Here is a 22244-nt window from a genome sequence, read left to right as displayed (position 1 = left end):
GATTGCCTATGAAATTTTTGTTCTATAAAAAATAACCTAAGGATTAATAGTCACCACCCTACCATGATCGTTCCTCGTTTTTGGAAATTTAAAGCCATAAAACTGTAATTTTGTCCAATTCTGAAATTTTCGTGTGTTATAGCTCACTCCTTCCGTATGAACCCGGACCCCCTCGCCTGGATCACCTAAAAGTTTCCAGGGCCTTCAAAAATGACCTAAGGAGTAATATTCACCTCTCCTCCATGACCGTTCCTTATTTTTGAACGTTTTAGGGTCATAAAACTAGAATTTCGTTTGATTTCCCGGACAATAAAAAACGATCTAAAGAACAATAGTCACTACCCTGCCATGACCGTTCCTCGTATTTTTGGCATTTTAGGTCCATAAAAATGGAATTCCGCCTGATTCTTAAATTTTCGTGTGCTATATAGCCCACCCCTCTCGCATGGCCCCGGTCCCCCGGACCCGGATCGTCTAATATTTTTTCGTGCCATCAAAAACGACCTAAGTAACAATAGTTACCACCCCACCATGATCGTTCATCATTTTTTGGCGTTTTAGGTCTATAAAAATGAAATTCCGCCTGATTCTCATATTTTTCGTGTGCTATAGCCCATGCCTCCTGCATGGGCTCGGGCCCTCGGATCCAGATCATCTAATATTTTCCCGTGCTTTCAAAAATGACCTAAGAAATAATAGTTATCGCCCCACCATGACTGTTCCTCGGTTTTCTACGATTTAGGGCCATAAAACTGGAAATTCGCTCGATTCCCAAATTTTCGTGTGTTATATCTTACACCTTCCGCAAGGCCCGGGGGCACTAGCTCCCGGATCCGGATCGCCTTAATATATTTTTTTCATCAAAAACGACCTAAGGAATAATAGTCACCGCCCTGCCACGATCGTTCCTCATGTTTTGACATTTTAGGGCTATAAAACTAGATTTTTCGTATGATTCCCAAATTTTTATGTGCTACAGCCCATGCATTTCGCATGGGCCCGAGTCCCCGGACCTGCATCGCCTAAAAATTTTCCGGTCCATCAAAACCTATCTAAGAAATAATAGTCACTGCCCCGTCATGACCATTCCTCGTTTATTGGTGTTTTAGGACCATTAAAACTGAAATTCTACTCGATTATAACATGTTCGTATACCATAGCCCACGCCTTTCGCATGGGCACGGGCCCTCGAAATCGGATTGTCTAAAAATTTTCTAGGCCATATAAATGACCTAAGGAATAATAGTCCCCGCCCTGCCATGACTGTTCCTCGTTTTTTGGCGTTTTAGGGCGAGAAAACTGGAATTCTGCCCGATTCATAGATTTTCGTGTGCACACGCCTTCTACATGGGCTCGGGCCTCCGAATCTATATCGCCTAATTTTTTTTTTGGGCCATCAAAAATGATCTAAGGAACAATAGCCACCGCCCTGCCCTGACCATTCCTTGTTTTTGGACATTTTAGTGCCATAAAACTGGAATTCCGCTCAATTTTTAGATTTTCATGTGTTGTAGCCCACGTCTTCCGCATAGGCACGGGCTCCCGGACCAAGATCACCTAGAATTTTTCTGGACTATCAAAAACGACCTAAGGAACAATAGTCACCGCCCCTCCATGATCGTTTCTCATTTTTTGCGTTTTAGGGCCTTAAAACTGGAATTTCGCCTGATTTTCTAAATTTTCGTGTGCTATAGCCAAGGCCTTTCGCATGGGACTGGGCCTCCGGACCCGGATAGCCTATAATTTTCACGGATCATCAAAAGCGACCTAAGGAATAATAGTCACCATCCCGCCATGACTATTCCTCGTTTTTAGATATTTTAGGACCATAAAACTGGAATTTTGCTTGATTTCTAAATTTTCGTGTGCTATAGCACACACCTTTTGCATGGGCCAGGACCCCCAGATACAGATTGCTCAAAAACTTTCGGGCCATAAAAACGACCTAAGGAACAATAGTCACTGCCCTACTATGATCGTTCCTCATTTTTGGCATTTTAAGGCCATAAAACTGAAATTCAACCCGATTTTCAGATTTTCGTGTGCTAGAGCCCATGCCTTCCGCATGGGCTTAAGCTCCCGGACCCAGATGATCACCAAACAAATTTCGGTCCATCAAAGACAACCTAAGGAACAATAGTCACCGCCCCCACATGACCATTTCTCGTTTTATTTTGGGCATTTTAGGGCCATAAAACTGGAATTTTATCTGATTCCCAAATTTTCGTATGCTATGGCCCACACCTCCGCATGGACCCGGGCCTCCGGATGAGGATCGCCTAAAAAGTTTTCGGGCTATCAAAAACGACCTAAGGAACAATAGTCACTGCCCTGCCATGGCCGTTCCTCGTTTTTTGGCGTTTTAGGGTTATAAAACTTGAATTCCGCCCGATTCGCAAATTTTCGTGTGCTATGGCCCACGCTTTCTGCATGGGCCCGTGCTCCCGGACCTGGATCGCCTAAAATTTTTCCGGACCATCAAAAATGACCTATGGAAGAATAGTCACCACCCCGCCATGACTATTCCTCGTTTTTTGGCGTTTTAGGGCCATAAAACTGGAATTTCGCTCGATTTCTAGATTTTCGTGTGCTATACGCCTTCCGCATGGACCCAGGCCCCCGTATCTGGATCGCCTAAAAATTTCTCGTACCATCAAAAACGACCTTAGGAACAATAGTTACCGCCCCGCCATGACTGCTCCTCATTTTTTGGTATTTTAGGGCCATAAAATTGGGATTCCGCCCGATTTTCAGATTTTCGTGTGCTATATATAGCCCACGCCTTCCGCATGGATCCGGTCCCACAAACCGGGTCGCCTATAATTTTTCCGGGCCATCAAATACGACTATGGATCTCTCTTTCAATAGATTTTGTGGGAAACTACCAGCAGTCTTGTTGAAAATTTTCAAGTCATGAAAATAATTGATGAGAACATGAGAACCCTAAGGTACGTTGGAGATCAATATATTGGTAATTTTAATTATGATGTATTTCTGTCAATTAAGACAAAGGGATCGGATCTTGAATATCATCAAGTTTTGATTGAAAACAAGATTATCAATCTCAGAGAATAGATTTAAAGGTTATATTCCAAGTACTATTGGAGATCTCACTGCACTTCATGCGTTGAAATTATCTCATAATAACTTAGAAGGTCTTATACCAGCCACTTCGTGCGTTGAAATTACCTCATACTAGCTTAGAAGGTCTTATACCAGCGCCAGTGCAACATTTATCAGTACTTGAATTATTGGATCTCTCATGTAACGAAAATTGCCGAGTTCTGCAACAACTTGCATCCGTCACATCGCTTGAAGTCAGAAGACAAGCAAATCCAAGAAAATGTTGTAACTGCTATTCTTAACCTTTCTATATATGACGACAACAAAGGGATTATAATGCTTAATTGCTGTCACAACGAAACCAAACAAATTATTATAATGCAACCTCCGAGAAGGATAGAAGCCAAGAAACAATATAGTCTTTTGTAGTGAATTTAGGTAATGTTAGTACAATGATTATTTGGTTTACGTATTTCAGACATGATTATTTGGTTTACGTATGTCAGACTCCAATTTAGAAACAACTAGAACCTACAATATCTCAGACTTATGAGATACCAGAAAATGTATGATGGAGTCGTGTTATATCGTATGTATTTCAAGCTATTTACTAGACCGTATCTGGAAAGGCTTCCATTAAGTATCTTCACCTTCTTCCTAAAAAGTGATCTCTGGAGCATAGACTCATAAACTAGTGCAACAATACCATGCATCTGCAAATTTATTCCAGATATATACCATGGATTTGCAAGTGTTATATTAATATATAATAGCAGTATGTAAGGATCGGAAACCCGGGTAGTACGGAATTTAGTCAAACAATGTTATAATGACAATAACAAAGACAATGCAAGTTGATAATAATGGTAATTAAAGCATATAAAGAAGGCATCAATTTAACGTGGTTCGGTCATTGTGACCTACATCCACAAGCGGAAAGAAATAATTTCACTATAGCAACAAGAGTACAAAAGAGAGCATAAAATTAGAGTAAATACTCTAATTAATTCCAAATATCCCAAGATAATAACCACACAAGATCACTCCAAAGAAAAGGTTCACGCAAGTATTTTTCAGCACTCAACTCTCTTATAAAACCTCTATAATGAAAGAAAGAAAAGGCAAGAGACGTTTGTCTCAAACTTAGGTGTATTTGATATGGACATTTGCTAGCCTATTTATAAGAAAATAGATGGTCATTGTATGGAATATGATTGGCCAGCAAGGCCTTTAATGAATGGACATAAAATGTCCAACAAGTGACCAATGAAAGACCATAGAAAAGCCAACAAGGCTTATAGTCTATGGCCAAAAGTAGGCCACGTATATCACAAATCTCCACCTTGGACTAGTTTTGGCTGATATAATAAAATTGCTCTTCGTTCTCCGCAAAAGCCCCAGTGGGCGAAATCATTCTTCATAAATGCCAATCAAGTTCACACAAAGTTTGAACTTGAAAACTGGAAGAGGCTTCGTAAACATGTCAGCAGGATTGTCTCTAGTGTTGATCTTCTGAACAAAGACTTTTCCTTCAGTAATGGTTTCTCGGATGAAGTGATATTTGATATCAATGTGTTGCGTCCTCTCATGATACATCTGATTTTTAGTCAAGTGAATTGGCACATTGACTATCACAAAAAATGGTAATACCACCTTGGTGTGAACTGAGTTCAGCAAATAGACCCTTCAACCATAAGGCTTCTTTGATCGCCTCGGTCACTGCCATATATTCTGCTTCGGTAGTAGATAAAGCTACTACATGTTGTAATGTAGTTTTTCAACTAATAGCGCAACCACCAATGCAAACTACATAGCATGTCAGTGATCTTCTTTTGTCAAGATCACCTGCATAATCTGAGTCTACAAAACCAACCAAAGTATTAGTATTTCTTCCAAACTCCAAACATGTGTTTGAAGTACCTTGCAAGTATCTGAGAATCTATTTCATAGCCTGTCAATGTGCTTTACCAGGGCAAGCCATATATCGTCTTACCACGCTCACTACTTCTGAAATGTCTAGACGTGTACAAACCATTGCATACATAATACTGCCGACTGCACTGGAATAAGGTACATGTGACATATACCTCTCTTCTTCCTCTGACTGCGGGGACTGAGCAGCTGATAACTTAAAATAAGTAGCAAGAGGGGTACTCACTGGTTTAGCATCTTTCATGCCAAACCTCCCCAAGACTTTTTCCAAGTACTTCTTCTGGGTCAGGAATAGCTTGTTGGCTCCTCGATCTCTTTTGATCTCCATGCCAAGGATTTTCTTAGCTGCTCCCAAATCTTTCATCTCAAATTTACTTTTCAACTGACTTTTCAAATTGTGAATTTCTATTAAATCCTTAGCAAAAATGATCATGTCATCAACATATAATAATAGGTACACAAATGAACCATCATTTAACTTTCGGAAGTAAACACAACTATCATACATGCTCCTTGAATAACCATGACCCAAAATAAAGGAATCAAACCTTTTATACCATTGTCTTGGAGACTGCTTTAATCCGTAAAAGAATTTCTTCAACAAGAAAACATGATCTTCTTTTCCTTGAATTTTAAATCCTTCGGGTTGATGCATGTATATTTGTTTCTCAAGTTCGCCATTTAAGAAAGCTGTCTTAACGTCAAGTTGTTCTAATTCCAAATCATACATGGCAACGATGGCAAACAAGATACTAATAGAGCTATGTTTAACAACAGGTGAGAAAAAATTATTAAAATCAACTCCTTGTACCTGACTATAACTCTTTGCAACTAATCGTGCCTTATACTTTGCATCTTAAACCCCTGGAATTCCATTTTTTTCTTGAATACCCATTTGCAACCAACAATTTTTTTTTCCTGAAGGCGGCTTCACAAGAGACCAAGTACCATTCATGTGGAGAGACTCAATTTCTTCATTCATTGCAATCAGCCACTTGGCTGAGTCGGCACCAGAAACTGCTTCTGAATATTTTGATGGTTCTCCAATTTCTTCAGTTTCCTCTGCAACTGAAAAAGCAAATGCAACATAATCTCTAAACCCTAATGGTTGTTTACCTTCTCTTCTTGGTCTATATTTGGCTATAGAATACTCCTCTTCTTCTGGTTCAACTTCAGGAATTTCAGCTTCTGGCTCAACTTTAGGAATTTCAGCTTCTGGCTCAACTTCAGGAGTTTCAACTGTATTTAGCTCCACAGTTGATGAGCTTGGCTCAGAAGAAATGCTAATCTCAACCTTCACCTCTTTTTGTGTACTCTTTCCTTTATCTATATTACAAGAACTAGAAGACTCTTTTCTAGGATGTAATATAGAGGATTCATTAAAGGTTACATCTCTGCTAATTATAAATTTTGGTGTCGTGGATCAGGATACCATAATCGGTATCCTTTCACCCCAGATGCATACCCAAAGAAAATATACTTTTTAGCCCTTGGCTCTAATTTTTCATCATTTACATGCATGTATGGAGGGCAACCAAATATCTTTAAATTAGAATAATTAGCAGGAATACCTGACCACATTTCCTCTGGAGTCTTAAAGCTCAAAGGTGCAGAAGGAGCTCGGTTGACAATATAACAGGCTGTAGAGATAGCTTCTGCCCAAAAGGCGTTTGTCAACCCAGCATTTGAAATCATGCAACGAGCCCTTTCCAAAAGATTTCTATTCATCCTTTCTGCCACACCATTTTGCTGAGGTGTTATTCTCACAGTACGATGTCGAGCAATTCCTTCATTCTTGCAAAATTCGTTGAATTCATCATTACAAAATTTCAATCCATTATTTGTTCTAAGCCGCTTAACCTGTTTTCCTGTTTGCTTCTCAATCAAAACTTTCCATGTTTTGAAATTTAAGAAAACATTACTTTTATTTTTTAGAAAATAAATCCAAACTTTCCTTGAATAATCATCAATGAAAGTTAACATATACCTGGCACCATCTTTTGATGGGGTACATGAAGGACCCCAAAGATCTGAATGAATGTAATCCAAAGTACCTTTTGTTCTATGAATCGCTGGAGATTTGAAGCTGACTCTTTACTGCTTCCCGAACACACAATGTTCACAGAACTCTATATTTCTGGTACTTTGATCATATAAGAGACCTCTTTTGCTGAGGATGGAAAGATTTTTTTTCTCCCATATGCCTCAATTGCATATGCCACAATTTGGTGATGTCAAAATCTGATTTATCTGATATTGAATCTACAGCAGCACCTGTAACAGTAGATACCAAAAGAGTATACAATGTACCAGATTTGCGTGATTTCATGATCACAAGAGCACCATGAGAAATTTTCAGAACTTCACCTTCACCTGTGTACTTACACCCAAGAGATTCTAGAGTGCCCAAAGAGATAAGATTTTTCTTCAAGTCAAGAACATGTCTAACATCGGTGAGAGTTCTCACCACACCATCATGCATTTTGATTCGGACTGTACCTTTTTCAATAACTTTACAGGCAATATTGTTGTTGCCCATCAAGACAACTCCACCTCCAATAGATTCATATGTGGTAAATATATCCCGATTGGGACACATATGATAAGAACAACTCGAATTTAAAATTCACTCATTGTTAGATTTGAAACTATTATTAGTTGCTAAAAAAATAGTTCCCTTAGTCTAATCAGCAGCTACACTTGCTTTGGCAGTGTCAGTATTTTTGTGCTCATTTTTCTTGTTTGTATGCTTTTCTTTGTTTTTCAATTTAAAGCATTCAAAAATAATGTGACCTTTCTTATGACAATATTTGCACATGACATTTCTGTATCTAGATTTTGACCTTGATTTATGTTTTTCACTACTTGAATCTTTTTTATTAGATCTACCTCTTATGAATAAGCATTTCCCTTGGTTCCTACTAGTTTTCCCAGTAATATCTCTATCTATTTGTTCTTTTGATTTCAAAATAGATTTGATATTTTTATAAGAGATATTACCCTTTCCATAAATCATAATATCTCTTATATGTTTAAACGACTGGGTAGGAAACAAGTAATAACACAGCTTGATCCTCATCTTTGATTTCAGCATCTATGTTACTTAAATCCATAAGAAGAGAATCAAAAGTATCAAGATCTGTAAGTATAGAGGTACCTTCAGCCATACGAAAAGTGAAGAGTTGTTGCTTTAGGTAAAGCCTGTTTTCTACTGTTCTTTTCATATATATGGTTTTAAGCTTTTCCCGTATGCCTTTGGCTGAGATTTCTATTGCAACTTCACGCAAAACCTCATTTGAAAGATTTAAAATAATACCTGTTTTTGTCTTTTTGTCTATGACGGCAAACTCCTCGTCCGTCATTTTATCCGGCATCTTCTCCTTTCCTTGCAATGCCAAATCTAAGCCATCGTGAATTAGGATAGCTTCCATCTTTAATTTTCACATTCCAAAGTTTGCATTTCTGTCAAATTTCTCAACATAAGACTTTGTTAGAGTCATTTTGGCTATTTAAACTAACCCAGTTAGATCTGGCACTAATACCAATTTGTTAGGATCGGGAACCCGGATAGTGCGAAATTTAGCCAAACAATGTTATAATGACAATAACAAAGACAATGCAAGTTAATAATAATGGTAATTAAAGCATATAAAGAAGGCACCAATTTAACATGGTTCGGTCAGTGTGACCTACGTCCACAAGCGGAGAGGAACAATTTTACTATAGTAACAAGAGTACAAAAAAGAGTATAAAATTAGAGTAAATACTCTAATTAATCCCAAATACCCCAAGATAATAACCTCACAAGATCACTCCAAAGAAAAGGTTCACGCAAGTATTTCCCAACACTCAACTCTCTTATAAAACCTCTATAATGAAAGAAAGAAAAGGCAAGAGACGTTTGTCTCAAACTTAGGTGTATTTGATATGGACATTTGCTAGCCTATTTATAAGAAAATAGATGGTCATTGTATGGAATATGATTGGCCAGCAAGGCCTTTAATGAATGGACATAAAATGTCTAACAAGTGACCAGTGAAAGACCATAGAAAAGCCAACAAGGCTTATAGTCTATGGCCAAAAGTAGGCCAGGTATATCACACAGTAGAACAAAAAGGCTAGCGCGGTGCACAAAACATCTCGCATTTTCGGAAACGGCCGGACCCCAAAAGTTGTGATATAGATAGTCTACCCTAACGCAAGTATTAGTGATTACTTCCACGGCTTGAATTCCTGACCTATAAGTCACAACCAGTGGCGGATGCAAAAATTCCGTTAAGGGGGTTCAAAAAAGAAAAGACGTTAAGAAAGATTGTAGCTTGTGGGAATTGAATCAATGAACTTACAATGGTTTTAAACCCCCTTGACCACTAAACTATGTTTTTGGGTTGTTACAAGGGGATTCAAAACATAATATATAAAGGTAAAAACCAGATTTTGTCTTATATATAAAATATAATTTTTCAGCGCCCCTTCCGCCCCCTAAATCTGCCCCTCGTCACAAAGAGACAAGTTTACTATTGCTCCAAGGCTCCCCTTAAAATATAATAGCAGTAGAATATATCAATATAAAACTTTAATGAGGAAGAAGGGAATAAAAACGGATCCCTAATTTAGCGGAACCTAATCTCTTAAAAAACATTATTAACAGTACGGAATTCCCTAATTATGCCAAAAATGTAAAATAAAATGCTATATTTAAAAAAGTCCAATAATTATGTGTATATATATTTAAACGAGTAGATTATGGGCTCAAACAAATTTCTACAACTCAACTAAGCGAAAAGAAAATGATATCACTTGGGGTGAATCATTAAACTAGACAAATGGAGGGGCGAAATCCTTTATTTTTATTTTTTTGTTTTATTGTTATGTAAATGGAAACAATACATAATTAACAAATCAAGCTCTTGTCATATATAAATATGTGTAAAATCCCTCCCCTCATATGCCTACTATTACATCTATGGCTTGTATGGAGAAGGCATGGGCATACTCTTAACAATACCGCAAAGAGGGTGGTTGTCAGGGAGGTTGTACTCATCCCTCAAGGAGCGAGCTGGTGAGAGAACACTAAAGTAGAGTTGTTGCCCTAAGTAGTACCTCTCCCACATCTCTGATCTCAAGTTCCATAGTCCAGCGTTGTCTAGGGTTGTCATCACCGCGGCCCATGAGTTTGGATAGACTTGGATGCTGTGCCTGCTTACTGCATCCACCAAGTTGTAGTTCTTTCTTTTCTCGGCACTCCACTTCCCTGGCTCGATGGCCACTGCGAAAAAGGAATATCCGTCCAAGTGATAGGTTTGGATGGTCTTCTCACGGTTCTCAAAGATGATCTCTACAAAGTTACGGAAGGTGGCATTCTTGATATTGGGGGCGACGGTCACCTTGTTCAGGTCGTCAGTTTGGGGTTCATCAGCCATGAGATCATACTTGAACATCTTCTCGGTGACTCCGAAGTATTCAGCAAGCTTGAATGGGGTTTCTGCAGCATTAGTGTGGGAGATGCCGTTCAAGGCAAATCGAAGCTTTCCATCTACTTCGCTCCTAGAGTTGACAATCTTGAAAGTACGGGTGATGTTGATCTGTCCGTAGTGGTAGGATCCTTGAGGGTTGGGGCGGGCAGCACTAGCAGTAAGGTTCCATCTGAAGGAGCGAAACTGGTTAATGGACCAAGCAATGCCTTGGGTGTTTTCTGGTGGAGGTGCTGGGAGGTCAGAAGATGCTGGTCCCTTACCATTGGCATATCGAATGATAGCCACGGAAGAGAGTTGCGCTTGCTTCAGGAACCTACTAGAAACAATCATGTAATAGTCCTTGGGCTCTTGATCAGCAGTGACCAACACCGAAAGGCATTGACCAACATGGAGGTCAAGGGACTCATACACGTTCTGCACAGTGTGGGATCCCTCCATTTCCACCAACTTCATGGGGTGGCCTTGAATCCTGAAGTTGACTGATGTCCTCATGCCAGCATTGCACACCCTGTACCTATAGGTCTTGCCAGCCTCCATGGTGAAGAGTGGCTCAGCAACCTTGTCACCGACCTTGACGGATTTTCCATTGATGTGGATGCCATCGGGTCTGCCAATTGTGCGTCCCCCATCTAAGATCTTCTTCAACGACTTGTAACCCTTGTTGTACCAATCACCCACAAATACGTTATATTCATCGGCAGGGTTATCAAAAGGAACGGGAATAAGGGCACGGCTATGGACATTGATGGCACCAAAACCACCAGCAGCACGATGCAAGTCTGTTGTGGGGAAGTAGAAGAAGCTACCGATCTGGTCCTTGACTTGGAAGCGGTAGGTGAAGTTTGTACCGGGCATGATCGGGCACATGGTTCCTGGGGTACCATCTTGCCACGAGTTCTTCCTTTGTTGGACACCGTTCCAGGTCAAGAGCAAGGGCTCATCTAGATTGTTGAAGACATTGACAACTATGTTGTTATTAGAGGTGCAGTTGATCCTGGGCCCTGGAAGTTGCCCGTTTATGAGGATGCCCTGTAGTGGCACACCCAATGGAGCAATTGTCCCGTAGGTGACATTCCACTCAAAGAAGAGGTAAGGGTCCTCAGCTTTCACCACCACAACAGAGAGGCAAACTAGCAAAGCAACAACTATCAAACTAGTTCTCTCCATGTTCCCTTATCCCTAATCTCACACCTTTTTCTTTTCTTTTCTTTTTTTGGAAATTTTATTTTGATTTTTTTTGGGGGGAATTTCTTTTTATTCTGACAAAGAAGAAGAGGGAATATTTCCTTGTTCTTCTTCCTTGTTTTAGTTGCTAGAGCTTGCATATTGTACATTCTCCTTGACGCCTTTTATACAAGTGATTTCCATCTTGGGACCATTCATTCAATTAACTACCGCGATGATCTCTGTGGCTCTCCTTATATTCTTGACTCCATTTTCGCGTTCCCTCTTGTTCGTTTACTAATACCTTATTTCTCCTTGCATTTCTCCCCTTAATTCTTTTCCTTCATATTAGTTCTTATTCTAATGTTGACTTATTCTTCTCGAAAGTTTTGCAAAATGAGTGGTACAATTCTCGTCTCGTTGCAATAGAAGTGATAGAATTAGTTACCACTCTTCTTTTTTTAAAGAAAAAGAACGTTTTCCAGTCTTTTTCTTTCTTCTGTTCCTATATGGAAGTATGAATAAATGTTTGAGTAAATTTTATGGATGGTCATTCAACTTTGTGTTCATTACGTAAAAGTCACTTTTTTCTTTTTGTTACATAAAAATCATTATACTTTGTGTTCATTACCTAAAAGTCACTTTTCTTTTTTTTTTGTTACACAAAAATTATTTTACTTTGCTATGTTTATCACAAAAGTCATCTTGACCAGATTTTATAATACTTTTACTTGAAAAGTCTATTATGCCCTTGACATTATATATCCTCTCATTTATGTAATGCCTTCTATATTATATACTGTATAATATATTTTTAACTAGGTATTTTACTTATAATTAAAATAACTTTAAATTTATTTTATTTATTATTTTTATAATATATCCATACATTTAATTCTTTTCACGACACTCAATTTGTTTAATCATAGCTAAACATGAGCATATTTTAAATATAAAAATCATAAAAAATATTTATTCTAAATATTTATTTGAAATAATAACAAACAGATTTGTTTAACAAATGATAATTTTTTTTATAGTCAATACAAATTTTTTTAAAAAAATCAAAGATAATTGTATTTAATATTAAGATTTTTAAAGCTTTATCTGTTAATATTATTTATTTGAAAGTGTTAATCTGATGTGTCATTGTGCTAAATATGGGTATTATATTTATTGGATTAATAAGTATAGCTTGGCTGATCATTAAAAATATTTCATTAAATATGGTTAAGAACGTGGACTTGAGATTTGTTCATGGTAATATTTACTAAATTATTTAATAATGCTACTTATATACCTTTAAAATTACCGTTAAGAAAAAATTAAATGTACGAATATATTATAAAAGAAATAAGTAAAATAGTATCATGTTGTTTTAATTATAAGTAAAATACTTGGGTAAAAGTATATTATATAGCATATAATATATAAGGTATTAAATAAATCGGATGATTTATAATATCAAGGGCGTAATAGACTTTTCAAGTGAAAGATTTGTAAAATCTTGTCAAAGTGATTATTGTGATAACTAGAGTATAGACAAATGATCTTTGTGTAACAAAAGAAAGAAAAGTATTTTTTGGGTAAAGAACATAAAGTTGAATGACTTTTATGTAACAAAAGAAAGAAAAGTGACTTTTGGTAATGAACACAAAGTTGAGTGACCACCCATAAAATTTACTCTAAATGTTTTCCTTCTTAAAAAAAAAGACAATCAGTAAAGACTAAATATTGGCATATGAAAATCCTAAACCAAACTCGCGCCTCTTGAGAGCTCTGGCAATAGGCGATTTGCGACGACTAGGAGTCGAAGCTCGAGCAGGCCTCACATGGTGTCTCCAGGCACAGGCCAGTCTCCCTTTGAGGCTGATCAGTCATCGTCTCCAACCCCACAGCCCCAAACAACTCCTAACAACCCTAATCCAATCCCTAACTACGCACAGTTATTACAACACAAGACAATTAATGCGCCCATGCAAACACTAGCTAAACTTCCCATAAAACCTGTCGAGTTGCTTCATGGTGAGCCAGTGGTGAAGTGGAAGAAGCAAGAGGTTAAACAATCCATCGTACAACAAGGTCTTCAATTAGCAGTTCTTGGAAAATTTTCCTATGGGAAGCCTGTCATCAGTGAATTACGCAAAGTGATTCCCATTCAATGTGAGATTAAATGAGCATGTTCGATTGGCTTAATAGAAGACAATCATGTATTGATAAGGTTGTTGTTAATGGAAGACTATGTTCATCTTCTTTGAAATCCATCTTTTTACCTAAAAACTCAAGCTGAGATGTGGCAGATGCGATGCACGAAGTAAAACCTTTGGTGGACACCTGATGAGGAGGCTCCCATTGCAGTAGCTTGGATTAGTTTTTCGGAGTTGCCACCCAATTTCTTTGGTAAGGAATGTGTATTTTTATTGGCTAGTGTTGTTGGTAATCCTTTACATGTTGATCTTGCAATACAAAATGGTACTAGACCTAGCTGTGCAAAAGTGAATGTGGAGGTTAACTTACTATCTAAATTTCCACAACATATTAAAATAGTTGAAGAAGGGGATGAATCTAGGCCAGAATAATTTAAATGGATTAAAATAAAATATGATTGCATGCCTAAGTATTGCAAGACTTGCAAGAAACAAGGTCATAATGAAGTGGAATGTTGGGTAATTCACCCAGAATTACATAGGAGATTTGATGAAGTTGCTGAGAATATTAACACTAAAAAAGATATAGTAGGTACTACAGCTAACACTTCTAAGGTGTTGTCTAGTGGCAAAGTATTGGGAAAGCCTATTCCTAATCCGGCAAACCAAGAATGGATGCAAAGGAGAAAGAATAGATATCAAATAGATAAGAATAGGCACATTATTGATGTTGCCAATGACAAGGAGGGTGATAAATTGAAAGGGAAGGCCAAGGAGGATGTAGAAGCAATCAAGAACTCTTTTGATGTACTGGAAGTTGAAGAATCAGACCAGGCTGTTTTGAGGATCATTGATGGCAAGGAAATTAAAGGTGCAACTGGAAAGAAGAAGCTGAATCAACTGGGGAATAATCAAAATCCAGTGCAAAAGAATAAGAAAATTTCAATTGTTAAGCAAGGAGAAATTAAAGAACAAAAATGTGTGAAGCAAGAAGCAGTTGAAAAAGTGCTGGATTCTGAGAAAACCAAGTCAAATATGGAGAAGAATGTGAATCCTACACCTACTAGGATTGCCAAACCTATGGGGAATGGGATTCAAAGTGTCGCTAAGGATAATGTTCCTAATCCTCCTAATGCTGGGATTGAGGAGGCTAATATGAGGGAGTCGACATTGGAGTGGGTGCATAGGCATTTTGGTACTAACAAGGAAGAGCTTAGACAACTCAATATTCCTGTGAACCATTCCTGGCAGGATATTCCATCTCAAACTCTTGAGGAATCAAATAAGAATAGGGAGATTCAGGAGGTTAACTCGGGGAAACCATTATGGAGTGATGGGGTGGAAATTATGGAGGAACAAACAGATACAAAAACAACATCAGGAAAGGAGGAAAGCATAGGCAATAGCCAAGAACAAGCAGTAGGTGTAAAAAGCTTCAATGCTACAGTAAACCCTAGTTTACTGGAAACTATGGTTGATGATTCTCAACAACCAAACACTCAAAAAAGTAATTTGCCAACTGGAGGAGATTTAGAAGAACCCAAGGAACGTAATTCAAATAGAAAGTCAACTGACGAAGCTCTAGCTAAGAGACAGGCCAATGTAATAGTAAACCCTAAGGGAGCTGTGGAGGTTTTGGCTACTGTTGAGGGTGATCCGGTGGAAATTTCAGGTGATAATCAATTGGAGAATGTTCCTACAAAGGTCCTAGATGATACAGTGAGGTCAAATCAAAAACCAGTTGATGGGAAGCTAGTTGATCTCAATGGAATAGTAATTCATGCACTGTCTGCTACTGTAAACCCTAATTTGAGTTCAGCTTCAATTTAAGGTGATGCAGGAGAATATGGGAGTCATGGAGAAGAATTCTGAGGCACTAAGGAAGGCATCAATGAATGATACACATGGAATTGAACAGGCTATAGTTTTGAAGAACACTTGAGCTATTAAAGCATTGCCAATGGCATGTGCTTCAGGTACTGGGGAGCTAATGCAGATTCAAATTAATGTACCATTGCAGCTACCTAATCAAATAATTCATGATATAATCACACACAATATGATTCCAGTTGATATTCAAAATGTAATGGTGGAGCAAAGGCAGTTTGAAGATGAAGGTGATGATGAATCAACAGCAGGTAATTTCAAAGATGTAGCTAAGGAGGCTGATTTATCACATAGGTTTAATGAAAAGAGTGGTAAGAAGGGGAGGAAGCAAGCACAGAACAAAGAGCCACTTCAACCTAAAAGAATTTTGCCCAAGAGGGCAGCCTCAACTACTAAATGATAATTAAAACCTTGATCTGGAATATAAGGTCTGTGAGAACCCAGCAGGCCTTTCAGAGGGTGATTAATATGCATAGGGAGTATGGTTTCTTCATTGTTTCTCTTATGGAACCATTTCGAAAGCTGGACATATTCAGAGGTATAAGAGAAGGTTAGGAATGGATGTTGCTTATTCAAATATTAATGGGAAAATCTGGCTATTCTTTGATAGTGTTGTGGAGTGGGAATTATTGATTGATGTTGAGCAGCAGGTGACTATCAAGGTCTATCATCAAGTTATTGGTAAGTATATTATGATGACTTTTGTTTATTCTAAATGCTCATCACTTGAGAGGTTGGAATTATGGGACAGCTTGTACTATCTTGCTAGTGACATGGAGTTACCTTGGTTGGTTAGGGGAGACTTCAATGTGGTGTTGAGTGAAGAAGAAAAGTTAGGTGGCCTTCCAATGTATCCTCCAGAATATGAGAACTTTGCATTTTGTGTGAACTCATGTGGTTTGTTTGATCTTGGTTATAAAGGAAGTCCTTTTACATGGTGGAATAGGAGACCTAATGCACAGTGTATTTTTAAGAGGTTGGACATGATCTTTGTCAATCTACCTTTCCAAAATCTTTTTTCTGATATTGATGTAGAACACCTTATAAGAACAGGCTCAGATCATGCACATCTGTTGATGAGTTGTGGAGATAATGCAAGGCAGTTTATGAAGCCTTTCAAATTTCTCAACTTTTGGTCAAAGCATGACACTTTTAAGGAGGTTATTAGATAGAATTAGGTGGATGATTTTATCGGGGATCCTTTCCTGATGTTCAAGAAGAAATTGAATAGGGTAAAGATAGCATTATCCAAATGGAGTAAATTGACATATGGTGACATATTCAAGAAGGTGGCTATTAGGGAAGATGTAGTGAGAATTAAGGAGATGTTGTTTGAGGAAGAACCAACCATAGAGAATAGAATTGTTCTTCAAAAGGCACAGGCAGAACTGAAGAAATACTTGAGCATTGAGGAACAATACTGGAAGCAAAAAGCAGGCATGACATGGTTTGCAGAAAGTGATAGAAATACTAGATTTTTCCACAACCATCTCAATGGCAAGAGGCAAAAACTACAATTGAAAAGGATCCAGGATGGTGTTGGAGGATGGATTGAATCACAGGAATTAATGGCCAATGCAACAGTGGAATTCTTTCAAAATCAGTTCACTCGGGAGAATGATCTTAATAGCTTTGAGTTGTTATATAATGTTCCTTCAATGGTGACATTGGAGAAACATTTGGAGCTATGTAGGATGCCAACTATTGAAGAGGCTAAAGGGGATGTCTTTGCTTTAAATGGTGATAGTGCAAGTGGACCTGATGGTTTCACTGGGATCTTCTACCAGGAGTGCTGGGATATCATAGGATAAGACATATACAGAATGCTGCAGGTCTTCTATGGAGGTGCTTCATTGCCTAAATCAATTACACATACCAACCTTGTATTGCTGCCTAAGAAGCCAGTGGTGAACACATTCTCAGACTTAAGGCCCATAAGTCTAAGCAATTTTATAAATAAAGTGATCTCAAGGGTGCTACATGATAGATTGGAAAAGATACTTCCTTCCTTGATCTCTTCTAATCAATCTGGATTTGTAAAGGGGAGAAGCATCTTTGAGAATATTCTATTGACACAGGAGATTGTCACTAATATTAGGTTGAGGGGAAAGCCTGCAAATTTGATGATCAAACAAGATATGGCTAAGGCTTATGATAGGGTTTCATAGAAGTATCTATTACACGTTCTGAGGAAGATAGGATTTGCTGAAAACATCATCAATATGATATGGAATTTGCTCTCAAAAAACTAGTAATCAGTACTAGTTAATGGTCAAGCTTCATGTTTCTTTAAGTCTACAAGAGGGGTCAAGCAAGGTGACCCTTTATCTCCAGCATTATTCATTCTATCAGCTGAGGTGCTATCATGATCATTGAATAAACTGGTTGAGGATAAAAGGTTCAAAGGATTTGGAATGCCAAAGTGGACAGACCCTTTGAATCACTTGGCTTATGCTGATGACACAATCATATTTGCTTTTGCTGTTCCTTACTCTCTGGGAAAGATAGTTGAGGTGTTTACTCAGTATGAGAAAACTTCTGGGCAGCTGATCAACAAGTCTAAAAGCTCTTACTATATGCATGCCAATGTGGCAGGATCCCTCTCTTCTTCTGTGGGCGCAATTACAGGTTTCCAAAAAGGTGAGTTTCCATTTATTTACCTAGGTTTTCATATTTTCTATACAAGGAGGAGGAAGGATTATTACAATGATGTTATTAAGAAGGTAAAAGCAAAATTGCATTCCTGGAAAGGAAAGTTGTTGTCTTTTGGTGGCAAGGCAACACTTATATCTAGTGTACTGCAAAGCATGCCAACTCATATCCTCTTAGTATTAGATCCTCCTGATAATGTATTGAAACATTTGCACAAGACTTTTGCTAGATTTTTCTGGTGTAATAAAGAGGAAGGAAGAAGCAGACACTGGTCCAAATGGCTTAATTTGTGTTTGCCAAAGGAAGAAAGGGGACTTGGTTTTAGATCACTCCTTGATGTATCTAAAGCTTTGTTTGCCAAGTTGTGGTAGAAGTTTAGAACATCAAAGTTATTATGGAAAAAATTTATGTGGAATGAGTACTGTAAAAAGGAAATACCTACTGTGGTACAATTTAAAGGAAATACCTAAAGTGGAATGCAAAATGTTGTCCTAAACTCAGGCCACTATTTCAAGCAGCTCCAGCTGTGATCACATGGGAGCTTTGGAAGAGGAAAAACATTATGAAGAATGGGGGCACAATATCTTGCAACAGGGTGATTCATGAGGTGAATAATACATTGCATTACCTAGCTAGAGTGAGGTATTCATGGCTCTCAAGCATTTCATTACTATGGCCAGACATGATCAGATATTTTGAAGGATACAAACCATTTGTGATAACCAAAAGAGTAATATGGCAGCTTCCTTATGAGGGTTAGTTCAAGTGTAATACTGATGGTGCATCAAGAGGTAACCCTGGTCCTAGCTCTTATAGATTTTGTGTACGTGATTGTGAGGGTGACTTGATGTTTGCCAAGGTAGTAGAGATAGGGAAAACTACTAACATTGTGGCAGAAGCTAAGGCAATAATAGCAGGCTTGATGTATTGTATTGAAAAGCAGTTGCACCCTCTTATTCTGGAGACTGATTCATTGGTATGAAGAGGATAATTGAGGGTGAATGGGAATCTCATTGGTGTATAGGGGGAGAAGTGAAGAAGATTAAGGAGATCAAGAGCACTTTCAATGTGCTCGTTTAGCATGTGCTAAGGGAGGGCAATGTTGTGGCTGACTTTTTAGCTAACCTAGTTTTTTCTTTTGCAGGTACAATCACTTTTAACTCATATCATGAATTACCTTCTGCAGGAAAGACATTGTTGAACATGGACAAAGCACAAATACCTAACCTTAGAGTTAGGGTTGCCAAGAGAAAATAACCCGATTGATGATCACACCTTATTATGCATTGCCTCATCTTGCCTCATGATTTTGTATTGTATATGTCTGGATGTTGCTAGATTGCTTCCTAGTGGTATTAGCATGTTACCATGCTTATTTTGGGGGCAGTTTAGCAGTATTCAGAAATGGTAAGGCAAACAGGTACATTATAGCATTTTACATAAGCTTACAAGGTGTTACACTATGGATTCTTAAGGATTGGGACATATTGATATATGAGGATTTGTCTACATACTGGATATTGTTTTTTATTGAAGTTGGACAGTGCATAGCTACACTGGACAGTGTCATGAATCACCAGTTGATGCTTCTACTATCTCTTTCATGTTATGTATTGTTTCATCAGTTTTCAGTGGTATTAGTGTGCCATCACACTCAACCTGGAGCTGAAAGGACAGTATGCAAAATCTATTCGATAGGCAAGCAGTTGGTTATACATAATGGAACATATGCAGCTACTGATGACTTCTTATGTTGGAAATGGAGTTCATATGGAAAGAGATCATGTTGGAACAACATATTTTCTTGGGAGTTCTGGATTGCTTCAAAACAGTGGTGTAATTATCTGGAATCCACATTAGCCTTGTCGATTGAAATCTTGTTCAATGGAATGCATACTATGGCGCATGATGAGAGCATTAGAGGTGCTACTTGGTCTTTACCCTTGGCTTTTGGATTCACTTACACTACTTGGATTTGGAAGCATATATTCTTCTACTTTGTAATAGCTAGCTCATTAGACTTAGTTTTCTTATTCATAGTCGTAGCTAGTAGTATATTGCTTCTTTTATATTGGTTAGGACATCTTGTAAGTTTTGGACCCAAGTATTGGAAATTATATATATATATATATATATATATATATATATATATATATATATATATATTAGCCGCTAGGCAAACTGCCTAGTGGTATATTTGCTAAAAAAAATATTGGCATATTACTTCCCTTTTATAACCCAAAAACACGAAACAATACTATTGTACATGGTAATATATTCATTTATATTCCTATAGTGGGGATGGATAAAACTTATCCACACCGGGTGTTTACACCTAATGTAGTTAAGTTAACCATAGAACACAATATAAGGTCTATTAGGAGTCTTATTTTAAATAAATAAAAAATAAAAAATAGAATTAAGTCATACTAACATAAATTAAAAAGAATCAGTGTTGCCATCAGTTTTTTAGTTCTCATTTCTTTTATTCATGTCTTCTTATGGCGTTCTTTTATTTCTGATCCGATCTACTTCTAAAGTTTTGCGTCATCAAGAGGAGTATGCTAAAGTAAATACTGAAACAATATAACTGTGCAAAGCAAAGTTCTATTTCGTAAAGTTTTTTCATTTGTTAATCTTCATATGTGTTCCACTGAGAGTATGCTAAAGTAAATGCTTCTTTGTTAAGTTTAAAATGTTTAATATATTTTTCAAAGTTAAAATATATATATAAATAATGATAATTACCCTAGTAGAAGAAAAATTAATTTGTGTATTTGTAGAGGCAGTGATGACACAGAAAGTGAACAAGAAATTAATGACATCATTCATTAACGTTATAGATCTAGACCGGAGCTTTGCAAGACTCTATTAAGTATTTTTAATATTATTATTTAAGATGATATGAAAAATACATGATAATTAACTATGATTAAAGACTAATACTTGTAGTTAAATAATGTGACATGTGTTATTAGTTTATTGGATGGGTGTAAATACCTGGTGCGGGTAAATATTTACCGTGGGGATGTACTAAACAAATCATTACGAATACAATTTTTCCGTTCATTTGTTTAATGTAGTATAGTTCTATTTATTGTAGTATAGTTCTATGAACTAACTATGGAAAAGGTCCAAATATACACTTATACTATGAGAAACGATTGAAATATACCTTTCATTATACTTTGGGTCCAACTATACCCCTGTCGTAATACTTATTGGTTCATATGTACCCCTCTTCCATTAAGTTTGTCCAAGGTGGACATCTAATCCTACGTAGCACTGATATTTGATGAGGTGGATGCCACGTAGCATGCTATCCCAGCGCCCCTAACCCATTAAACCCCTCTCCTCTATTTGTTTTTCTACCACTAAAATTTATTATTTTTCCACCACTAAAATTTTCTTCTCCTCCACCACCATTGCCACTATAACCGATACCATGAACTATATTGAATTTTCAGCTAATCAACTCAGACCAAATCGAAGTATCTTAACAGTATGAGACTGAATGCTGCCCATTTGTAAATGCTTTGAGCACCTGGGTCTGCAAGAAAATACTTCAATCCTCACCCCAATATCACGCACTCTAGTAATACATAAATAGATTATCTAGTTTCTCGAGGAAGAGAACTTCACCTGGAATACGAAAACCTTCGGATTGCATTGAATTCAATGCGAGCGATGAGTGGAGAAACAAACATATATAAAAGACTAAACTTAAAAATATAATATTGTTCATGGCGGTAATGGTGGCAATGGTGGTGGAGGGGAGGAAAATTTTATAAATGGTGAAAAGAAATAGAAGGGAGGGATAAAATGGGTTAAGTGGCATGTCACGTAGCATTCACCTCATCAAATGTAAGTGTCATGTAGGATTGGATATCCACTTTGACAAACTTAACGAAAAAGGGGTATA

The 22244-nt window shown here is 37.5% G+C and overlaps 3 protein-coding genes across 3 annotated transcripts; 2 read left to right on the top strand and 1 right to left on the bottom strand.

Annotated features, from left to right (window-relative positions):
• Positions 1 to 9822: 9822 nt before the first annotated feature.
• Positions 9823 to 11803, bottom strand: LOC104115662 (L-ascorbate oxidase homolog). Its single transcript, XM_009626336.4, has one exon. It carries the CDS (start codon positions 11637 to 11639, stop codon positions 9960 to 9962), a length of 1680 nt encoding a protein of 559 aa, XP_009624631.1. The 5' UTR covers positions 11640 to 11803; the 3' UTR covers positions 9823 to 9959.
• Positions 11804 to 16227: 4424 nt separating this feature from the next.
• Positions 16228 to 16842, top strand: LOC104115667 (uncharacterized). Its single transcript, XM_009626341.1, has one exon. The coding sequence runs from the start codon at positions 16228 to 16230 to the stop codon at positions 16840 to 16842; it is 615 nt and encodes a 204-aa protein (XP_009624636.1).
• Positions 16843 to 16878: 36 nt separating this feature from the next.
• Positions 16879 to 17481, top strand: LOC104115666 (uncharacterized). Its single transcript, XM_009626340.1, has one exon. The coding sequence runs from the start codon at positions 16879 to 16881 to the stop codon at positions 17479 to 17481; it is 603 nt and encodes a 200-aa protein (XP_009624635.1).
• Positions 17482 to 22244: the final 4763 nt, after the last annotated feature.

The sequence above is a fragment of the Nicotiana tomentosiformis genome, chromosome 11 (assembly GCF_000390325.3).
Source record: "Nicotiana tomentosiformis chromosome 11, ASM39032v3, whole genome shotgun sequence".
Taxonomy (NCBI): domain Eukaryota; kingdom Viridiplantae; phylum Streptophyta; class Magnoliopsida; order Solanales; family Solanaceae; genus Nicotiana; species Nicotiana tomentosiformis.
This window is presented reverse-complemented; position numbering and strand designations above follow the sequence as displayed.

Bases quoted from the DNA above. Each gene is read 5' to 3' on its own strand.
- LOC104115662 (XM_009626336.4), bottom strand. From the start codon at position 11,639: ATGGAGAGAACTAGTTTGATAGTTGTTGCTTTGCTAGTTTGCCTCTCT.
- LOC104115667 (XM_009626341.1), top strand. From the start codon at position 16,228: ATGGATGTTGCTTATTCAAATATTAATGGGAAAATCTGGCTATTCTTT.
- LOC104115666 (XM_009626340.1), top strand. From the start codon at position 16,879: ATGTTCAAGAAGAAATTGAATAGGGTAAAGATAGCATTATCCAAATGG.